The sequence below is a fragment of the Adelges cooleyi genome, unplaced genomic scaffold (assembly GCF_023614345.1).
Source record: "Adelges cooleyi isolate 19-005CV unplaced genomic scaffold, UGA_ACOO_1.1 ACOO_flye_CR_arks_rails_tigmint_CR_PRNA_651, whole genome shotgun sequence".
Lineage (NCBI taxonomy): Eukaryota > Metazoa > Arthropoda > Insecta > Hemiptera > Adelgidae > Adelges > Adelges cooleyi.
This window is the reverse complement of record NW_026096352.1, coordinates 713,471-724,049: the sequence shown is the minus strand read 5'-3', so window position 1 is coordinate 724,049 and position 10,579 is coordinate 713,471. Positions and strand designations below refer to the sequence as shown.

The 10,579-nt window shown below is 28.7% G+C and overlaps 1 protein-coding gene and 1 pseudogene across 3 annotated transcripts; both read left to right on the top strand.

Annotated features, from left to right (window-relative positions):
* Positions 1–1,114: 1,114 nt before the first annotated feature.
* On the top strand, positions 1,115–10,420 carry LOC126844489 (uncharacterized). 3 transcript variants are annotated; one of them, XM_050582733.1, is made up of 11 exons: positions 1,115–1,351; positions 5,178–5,305; positions 5,370–5,496; positions 5,596–5,748; positions 5,885–6,243; positions 6,394–6,522; positions 8,437–8,656; positions 8,737–8,961; positions 9,476–9,737; positions 9,816–9,969; positions 10,032–10,420. In XM_050582733.1, exons 2-11 carry the CDS (start codon positions 5,235–5,237, stop codon positions 10,075–10,077), a joined length of 1,746 nt encoding a protein of 581 aa, XP_050438690.1. In that variant the 5' UTR covers positions 1,115–1,351; positions 5,178–5,234; the 3' UTR covers positions 10,078–10,420. The 3 variants fall into 3 exon arrangements, with proteins under 3 accessions (XP_050438690.1, XP_050438689.1, XP_050438688.1); XM_050582732.1 differs by having other exon boundaries at positions 5,181–5,305; positions 9,476–9,743; positions 10,032–10,417; XM_050582731.1 differs by having other exon boundaries at positions 9,476–9,743; positions 10,032–10,417.
* On the top strand, positions 2,182–4,762 carry LOC126844708 (52 kDa repressor of the inhibitor of the protein kinase-like; annotated as a pseudogene).
* Positions 10,421–10,579: the final 159 nt, after the last annotated feature.

Genomic DNA, 10,579 nt, shown 5'->3' with positions numbered 1-10,579 from the left:
ATTTCCGAGTCGTATAACTGCGGTCGCTAACAATATAAACATGTAAATATACTTCATTTGTAATCTACATTCAGTTGCGACTAAGGCCAAATGTCTGCGATCGCAAACAAAGTACTTTATCTTACCGAAAGGACACTTATTACTGTTATTTGTTGTGTTCAAAATTAACGTTAAGTGATTCTAACTAACTAACAATCCGCAATCAAATCTAAAATATGGGTACCTACTTTACAAATGTATTCATAAAATAAGTTAATTTACCTAGTATCTGGATTGTGATGCCAGATGTGTAATTTAATATAATAACTTTAAAATTAGCACAAAATACCCAGGTAGTTAAAGAAGAGCGCGAACGTAGCAAAAATAAATATTTGAGGTACCTAAATATATTCTATTTTAACAGGATTATAAAAAAATCGTTCATTAAAACTATTGAACTTTAATTTTTATCTTGAAAACTAGTACTAAAAAGTAAGAACCCAAAGAAATGAAACCCATTCATCTAACTTCGATTAAATCTAAATACAATTCATTGTCATCAATAACTTTGTTTTCAATACATTTTTTAGAACTAAAATGCTTTATGCTAATACAATAGAAAATTACTATCGAAGTGTGTTTATTAACCCTAATGCCTACTTCTAAAAACGAAATCACGTTCAATACTTACAAAATAGTTTCATTAAATATTATACTTAAAACATTCGTTTATTAAAAACTTAATAGGTAAAATCATTATCTCGATACAAGTCACAATATGTATACTCGTACAATAATTGTACAGTACAGTTAAATACTTTTATACAGATTTTTTTTACCCTAATTACAACATTAGCTACATCGTTCAAAAATGAATAATATTCTATAATAATGATAGGTGACCAGACTATAAGAAGTTCAAACAGTAAATAATATTGTCAGCTGCTGTGATTAGTTAAAACGTGCGGGTTCGTCCCGATCTAGCAATAACAATAATTGCTAGTAACAATAAAAAAAAACATTTTATTCATAGTTGTTATTAACTGAACTAAAAAGGAAGGTACTCTCAGTCCTTAACATCCGTACACTTGTCATTCAATCATGTATTATTTAGCATATCCGTCCGACCCCTTTAGTCAGTGTGTCCTGTAAAAGGCTTGTAGTGCTCGTGCCACCGCATCGCACTAACCATCGATTCGGCCATTGGAAATTAAATAGATATTTTTAATTGCGATTTATACGAGTCCTATCGAAAAACTTGCATTTTACCTAATATCTACAAGTTTTAAAATTATTATTATATATGCATGGTACACATGTATACTGCATATTAAACTGTGAAAAGGAAAATTCGTTAAGCTGCTTAATTCAGGTAATAATACTTTGTTATTTTTATCATGTCCACCGAGATATATAATTCAACCTCACCCTAATTAACTAGTATTATTTTTTTACTTTCTCAAAATTAGACACTGCTTACAAGTTGACAATCATTTTCCTACAAATATATTTAGGTTTTAAATTGTTTCGTAAATAATTACATTTTTTAGTACAGAATTGGTTTAGCAAACATTTTTTTAAATTATTTTTTTTATTAAAAAATAAATATTACACACTGCGTATCGTACTCACATGATCAATGGCTCAATCTAAGTTTCTTCTTCATGCCGTCAATGTTTAGCCCTAATCTATTTAGTAAGAGACAATACAAATATACGTAGGTACACAGGTATATTATAATTTTTTATAAATTCTGATAATATCAAGTTATTTTTAGGTGAAAGATTACCGAAGCGACTATATATTTATTTAAAGGGCAAAAATAGGCAATATTTGACAAAAAAAAAAGTGATCTTTCAACTTTTATCAATTTATATTAGTTTTAGCCTTAAGGGTATATTTTTTAACCTTTTATATTGTTTAATATAAGTAATAAGTTATAACGTGTATAAGTTAATATAACGTAGATTTATTTTGCTCAAAATAAAGATGACACCTCATTGAATGATAGGATTTTGATCGTTTTTATTTTTGTTTGAAAGAGGAAGACAGATCAAATGACAGAAAATAGAAATTTAACCTTCACAAACTTTCTTATTCAAACTCTTATTACGATGTGTGAAAATTGAATTTTTGTAAATCGGAGTTCTATGAAATCTTCCTCGTTCAAAGAAAAAGTTATCAAAATCTTTTATAACCTAAATGATACGTCCTCTAGTCTCTATTAAAAGGTAAGTAGGTACAGACAGGTAGTATAATACTCATTAAATAAAATTATGATTTATGATAGGTTATTTTTTTTTGTATTATTACTTATAGATAAAACGACTTAATTCCATGTTGTATGTTTTGTCCATAAATTAATAGGTATTCTACAGTAAAGTAGGTAGGTATTCTGTATTTGTTAATAGTAATAAAAATAAAAATAACTCCGTTGAACACAATTTTGATTATTAGTAATTAACATTAAAATTAATTAATACACTTTAAACGTACCTAATAAAGATACAATTGTTTAATAAGCATTTAGCGGTAGTACCAAAACAAACGATATTATTCATTGCTCACCATTTAAGCGGTTGGACTCAAAAAGTTCGATTTTATAATTTTGTTACTTCTATTAGCCAATTTTAAAGAGATAAATTTATTACAAACTTATCAAATTCAAATTTATTTAACGACTTTTGTGACTTACAAGTTACAGTAAGCAAATATGATTTAGACGTAGTTATGTACCTGCTTATATTATAATATTATTACCTTATTCAGGAGCGTATTTATGAGAGGGGGGCTGAGGGGGCTTCAGCAGTCAAACAGTTAGGCAAACTTGTTTTAAAACCCTTGACGAAATTGAAAGATGCATTAGAAGAGTTCAGAAATCACGAAAAAAATAATTATCATAAAAATTCGTTGCTTACCGCTGATAACATAAAGGCTATTTTAGATAAAAAACAAGATAATATATTGGTACAATTAAATAATAAACAAAAGGATGAAATTTTAAAAAATCGCGAAAAACTTAAACCAATTATTCAAACAGTTAGATTATGTGGCAGACAGCAAATAGCGATAAGGGGACATGAGGATTCTGGTCGAATCTCTTTAGAAGAACCAAAAAATAACGATGGTAATTTCCGTTGTTTGCTTCGATATCGCGCAAAAAATGGTGATAACGTATTAAAAGAACATTTAGAAACTAGTGGTGGTAAATCTATGTATACAAGCTCACTTATACAAAATGAAATAATTAATGTGTTCGGGGAATTAATTCAATTAAAAATACTTAAAAAAGTATTAAAAACAAATGTTTATACAATACTAGCAGATGAAACCACTGACATATCTCAAGTCGAACAATTTTCCTTATGTATTCGTTATGTTGACGAGGAAATTTTTTCAATTCGAGAAGATTTTCTCACATTTGTTCCCGTTCATGATTTATCTGGTGAACGATTGGCCAACACGATTAAAGAAACTTAAAAAAAAATGGGTTTGATTTAAGCAAAATACGAGGCCAAGGTTATGACGGGGCAGCAGCAATGCGTGGTCGTTTTAGAGGTGTTCAGGCAATCATTAAAGATATGTACCCAAAAGCATTATACACATACTGTGTAGCACATTCATTAAATCTTTGCTTATCAGACGCGTCTAAATCTCTAGATATTCGAAATGCTTTTGGTATAATAAGTGAATGTTGCTCATTTTTTAACTGTTCGGCAAAACGAACTACAGTCCTTAAAAATAAAATACTAGAAATTAAACCAAATTCACAAATCACAATCCACTAAATTAAAATCTTTATGTGAAACTCGATGGGTATTACGCCATGAAGCAGTTATGCTTTTTAAAGAATTTTTAGAACCCATTCTTGCTGCATTAGAACAACTGCAGAATGAATGTTCTGGAACGGATTCTTCAATAAGGACTAATAGTCTTTTACATTGTATTTGTAATTTTAATTTTTTAATATCTGTTTGCGTATCTAGTAAATTATTAAGTTATACTTATAATTTATCTAAATATTTACAAAGTAGAAATATCGATCTTTTTAACGCTCTTAAACAAGTTACCCAGGTGGTTTCTGTGTTAAATACCATAAGAGAAAACGTTGATTTAAAATTTAACGATATTTATAAAGACGCCCAAGATATTGCTATAAAGTTAAATGTTGAACCAAAAATACCTCGAACATGCAGCAATCAAAAAAATAGAAGCAATGTCCCGTTTAATAATATTGAAGATATTTACAAAAAAACTATTTTTATACCGTATTTGGACGATTTAATAATGGCATTAAATGAAAGATTTTTACCTCATAATGAAACTATAATTTCATTACAATTTGTCTTACCTCGTATCATAGTTGAAAAACCATTTTTTAATTTTAAAAAAGCTGTCGAATTTTATAAAAGTGATTTACCTGGGCTAAACGACATTATAGAAGCAGAGTATGAAATTTGGCAGGCTAAATGGAAAAATATTGAAGAAAACTTAAGACCTGCAACTGCTATAGAAGCTCTAAGAGCCTGTGATCGTTTAATGTACCCTAACATATTTGAATTACTAAAAATACTAGCTATAATTCCAGTATCCACCGCTACGGCTGAACGCAGCTTTTCGACTCTTAGAAGACTTAAAACATATTATAAGAAATACAACTTCTGAGTCCAGGCTAGTAGGACTAGCACTTTTATCCATTCACCGAGACATTGATGTAAATGATGATATGGTATTAGACAAATTTGCCAACAGTGGTAAAGAGAGAAATTTGAATTTAATATAATTTGTTTTACTATTATTATAATTAGTATTAATAAGTATTAATAAGAATTATAATTTCTATTTTATTATATAAAATTTTGTAAGACTTGAGATTTTGTAACTAATAATAATTATATCAGAATTATAATATAAAAATTTTACACTTAATTTCGAAGTCTTGTTTTTAATAGGTTGAGAAATGGGTAAGTTTGGCCAAATTTTTAAGGTTTATTTCTGGATCAGAATTTAGAAATAACTCTTTACACAGCTCTTTTACTCAATGCCTCAGCCCCCCCCCCCCCAAAAAAAAATATCTAAATACGCCCCTGACCTTATTATTATATTAACACCATTTTTTAAATTAAATATTCAAAATAATAAAGTATACAAATAATATTTGATTTAATAATTTACGGTGTTTTATATTTTGTTTTTAGTAGTTTCAATATCAAGACAATATATTTCAACATCAGGAGAGACAATTGTAATTCGTCATGTCGCGTGAAGTCGATATGGAGAGTCGATTTATTAAGACCCATGGAATTTTGACATTGAAAAAACTTCAGTAACTTTTATAAAGTCGCATTTATTATTTTTTATTCGGTATTTATATAAGCTTTGTTTTTAAGAGCAATTCATGATAGACGTAAGTCAATTAATCAGAAGATTGGTCATGGTGTAATCAAATTGGATGAACTATTAAGACAAATAAATATTGAACTGGACATTTTCAAGTCGTGTCAACATAAAATTAGTGTAAGTATATTAATTAATAGCCTAAACATTTTTTTAAATTTAAATTTAAATAACTATATACAGCTGTATACGTAATTTTTTTTTTATTGCTTTCTACAGCAGTTGTTTATAAATAAATCTAATGGCGATAGAAAAAATGAAGTACTCAAAATTATATCAAATCGTATAAATGAAATGTATAAATATTTGTTTACATTATTTACTGTAGATAATAATCATTTAAATTCGTACATTGAGTTTTGTTCAAGAAATGTAAGTGAAGCAATTATTAATTTTATTAGGTACCTATATTAATTAACAACTATATAAATAATTAATGATGCATTTTGGATCAAATTAAATTTTCATTAGGGGCCTATATTATAATATTTGTTAAAAATAATTTTAGGATTTGTTAATTCCATGCAGCAAGTTATTAAGCACATTGGTGATGCAAAAACAAAACGATCCTGAATTATATTTAATTGCTGCGGAGCTTGAGTTTAACAAACTTAATAATATTGAACAGGCTCGACTGTATTACGAAAAAGGCATACATGAACATAGCCAAAGCAAGGAGCTACGTTTAAACGAATATCGGATGGAGATACAGCATTTGCATAGGATTAAGCATAACAATTTTTTTAAATGGCATGAGAAGTACTTGGCAGCAATTTATGATTTTAAAAATGATATTAATCTGCATATAGAACTGTTAGACGCTTCTTTAATATTACAATTCGACGGACTTAATTCGCTTATTGTCAGGTAGAAACTATAGTGGTACATAGTTCAAATAATATACTGATATTTCCCAATTTACAAGAAAATATGTTCTATTCTAACCATATATAAACATTAGAAAACAGAACATTTGTTGTTAGTGTTGAAATATAAACGATTTGTGTTACTTTACAGCGATTTAATACACTTTTATAAAGATAACGAATTACTTTGGCACAAATTGGCAAGAATGCAATTGAATGGTTATAGTTACAATCATCTTACTAGATATCTGTCTTTTACTGGCGAGTCGATGGCAGTACAGTAAGTGTCTATTTTATAAATTTGCCTGTCCACTACACCTATTGAAATACGCACGACCATTACATAAAATATGGATATTGACTAGCACTTTTGTGTAGTCGTTCTTAATATTCTAAACTAGTTATATTACACACACATACTAAAAATCTTTCTTTGGAGTTTAGAAGTAGGTAGCGTAGCTAGAAATCGGCCAAATAAAAAATAAAAAAAATCTTAATTCATAAAGAAAATTACTATACAAAGATAATGGCCCAATAGGACAGCTAAAAATTAAGTCGAAGGGGGGTATATATTCACTGTGCTACTTAACTGATTTTGAGACACATAATATTTTGTTTAAAAATGGTTTAACTTAAGGACATATTTTATGCAAAAATGAACTGTAATGATGTATATAGTAGTGGTGCAAAAAAAAAAAATGTTTTTTTTTACCACCACTAAAAATGTACCCAATATCAATTTTAGACGTTTTTTAATTTCCACAATTATTTGTCTGAAACTATAACTGTTCAATATTTTCTGAATTTGACGGTTTTGTTAGAAACCTAAGAAGTTACTCTTTCGTTTGATATACATAGTAATATCAGGACCGGCCCTAGGGTAGGTCAACTGGGACATATTTTGTCCTAGGCCCCGCGCCATTTCTTATGAGGATTTATCTACAGTTATTTATATTGAAAACAATATTTCTGAATATTTTGGAACGGCCGGGTTGGTTTCCGCGAATCGGTCTAGTCCGGTCGTGGTAACGCGGTTTGTTTTTATTATTTGTATCTTAATGTTATGTGTTACGGTTGTTTACCGATAGCCCTGGTCTGCCTGTCTTTTCTGATTGTATCGGTCGCTGAAAAACCTTTGTGTGGCTCTACACTAAGACAGAGTAGGTATGCGAAGGGGGAACCGATAACGAACGATTTTTTTCGAATTTAAACCTATAATAATAGCGTTTTGATCATAAAATTATTATTATTATTATCGTATAGTGTGATCAAAAATAATAATAATCGATGGGACGACGCGAAGCCTATTATAATAGCATCATCGCTGCTTTATCAAAGTTAATAAACATCAAACAGTAAAATTACATTCTGTAAAACAATATTATTATTTTCAAACGCAGTCCAGATTATCAGCATTGAAGTATAGCGGACTTAGACCCTTTTTACAAAAATCAATAATTTCTCATTTAGGGTTCTAGTAATGGGACCAAAGCCGTTAAAATATGAATCGATGCATCTAAGTAAAATGACAACGAATCATCTGTAATAATCACGTTTTTGATAAAATGTTAACTTAGGCCTTTTCTGCATGAAGCTATTCATTAAATTTATGACAAATCACAATTTTGTATGAAATTCGTCTGCGGTGGCGTAGATTAGTATTTTTTTCTCAAATTACTATTAATACATTTCTTTATCGAGTTTAAGTACCTAATAGTATAATAATAACTTATTAAGCTGCATAACATTTAAAGTAGTAGTAATGATATAACTATAGGTATATTGATGTAAAATGAAAACATTGGAATTTTTGTTCAAACATACCCGTTGGAAAAAAAGGCCCCACAAAAGCTAGGGTCGGCCCTGAGTAATATATAAAATCTAAGCTCGTATAATAGGGTTTCATAGTAATTTTAATAATTAAATATACCTTTTTTATTATTATTTTCAAAGTCAAACTCAAATAAAGATTGAGTATTTTATTGTTAAATTTACAACTTAATGATATAATCTAAAGCTGTACTAAATTTATAGTATTTTATAAATTAAAACTGTTTTGCATACTTAACATTTGCACCATCTTTGTAGGTAGGTAAATCAATTTGATATATATGTGTATACCTACTTACGAGATTAATAATTGTGATTAAAACTAATTAAGCTAATCTTCTAATATAAATTATGTTTATTATAGGAAATGTATAAACATTTATGAGGAAGCTTTTAAAAATACTGAATTAAAAATAAACCAACATCGATTAAGGGAATTATATTGGAATACTGTTGTGGAAATATGTAATTCGGACCGTATGCAAAGCGAGTATAATAAAAGATACATGCATAAAACTTTGGAACGTTCTATTCAAGAGGCAAATTCAAGTGGCACATCACACAATCCTGAAATATGGCTTTGGGTAAGACTGTACTAGTTTGGACTGTATATAGCTTTTTGCAAGAGAATAAAATATGTTAAATATCACATCTTTACTTTAAGGCAAAAAACTGTGATTTAAACGATCGACGGAAAATTTTGTCAGAAGCTGTAAAAGATCTAAGCTCCAGTGTAGTTCTATGGACAGAGCTTTTAAACCTATATATTGCTGAAAACTCTATTAACATTAGCAACATTTTTCTACAAGGCGTTAATGTGTTGAAAGATAATTCACTGCCTCTATGGGAAATCACGATTAGTCATACGAAAAAAATGCATTCGGACAGGGTAAATTATGTTGAATATTGTAAATTATTAAAAAAGTAAAAATAGGTAGGTACTAGTTTAAATAAATACCTACCTTTCTCTCATCAATAAATTCTCCATTTTCTGTGTTTTATCTTTATCCTCAAAATGTACATTGACTGTTTATGGATCAGTAAAACATATAAATAATCAGTTTTTTTTATTAACTACCTTTCTCTATACTGTTATCTACACTCTTTTGTTATTTTAAATCATTAATTTCATTAACTGTCAAATAGTGAATTAAAATCATGGCCACTATGCATATCGATTTTAATAAATTTTATAAATATTCCAATGTTACCAATTCTATCTCAAAAAGTTTAATTTTTAAAGAACCGAAATACTATGATATTAATGCTTCTACCTTTTAATTCCTTCTATCTTTCCATAGCTCTAACTGGAATAGACGACTTTACTGGTCCTGGCTTCGTTGACAAATCTGAAGGCAGAAAAAATAAATTTAACATAGCACTAATACATAGCATTAATTTAGGTCGACAAATTGTATGACCAAGGTTCGCGTGCCGATTATAATGTAGTCGCCCTAGAGATGAGACCTGCTTATCTAGACTGGTGTTCAGCTAACAGAGGAATACTTGCAGCTCGAGGTCTATTTGAAGAGCTCAAATCCCTAACGCCTCCTTGTCAAAAACTGTACACGACTATGATACGTTTGGAAAAGGAAAATGATGGTAATAATGTCAGACGCATAAGAAAATTATACAATGATACTTGTAACAAATTTGGACAAAATGGTACTGGTACGTGGTGAATTGTAAGAGTAATGCTAATCAACTGAATCATATAGCACTTAAGTATGTAAAATATTTTAGAAATTTGGATGGAATGTATTCGTTTTGAGTATACACAAAACGAACTGTATTTGATGGAGCACGTTTTTGCAGCATCGTTGGTTTACTTAAAATCTGATAATATACATATAAATACAATGAAATCATGGTATAATAATTTCAAAAATGAACACAAGTAAGTACAAATACAGAAACAAAAGTAATTGATTAATCTTGTCACACTAATTCTTGTTTTAGAGATGCGTTTACTGACGAAGATCTGATATTAGTATGCAGCGATTAAATTTCTCTCAAACTAATACATGTTTTTTGTCTTATTTTGTTGAAGAGTTTTTTTTAGATTATTTAACACATTTTGTGTGACCTAACCGGCTAAGATATTTGCAGTTTCGTAATCATCATTAAAATACTATCAATTAAAAAAAAAAAATTCGAAAAAAAGGGTAAACTAGACTTGTTACCGTAATTGCCTCTCTGGCTTTTAGAAATTAACGGTATCAGTAACAGTATTATAGTGTACTCAGTCTATTATTAATTAATTGTATATTTGTTTAGTATAGTTAAGTTTATAATATAGTATCGATAAAAATGATAATTTACTGTATTTTATTGTAATTTGTATATTATATTTTTTAGAAATGCCTTTTTTAAAAATAAATGTATTTAATATAACACGATTGTAGTGTCAAAATATTTAAAAAAGCATCATACGTCTGTTATATGACTTAACACTTTACTGAATTAAGAATTTTAACCATAATGACAGAAAATATCTGTCACTCAAT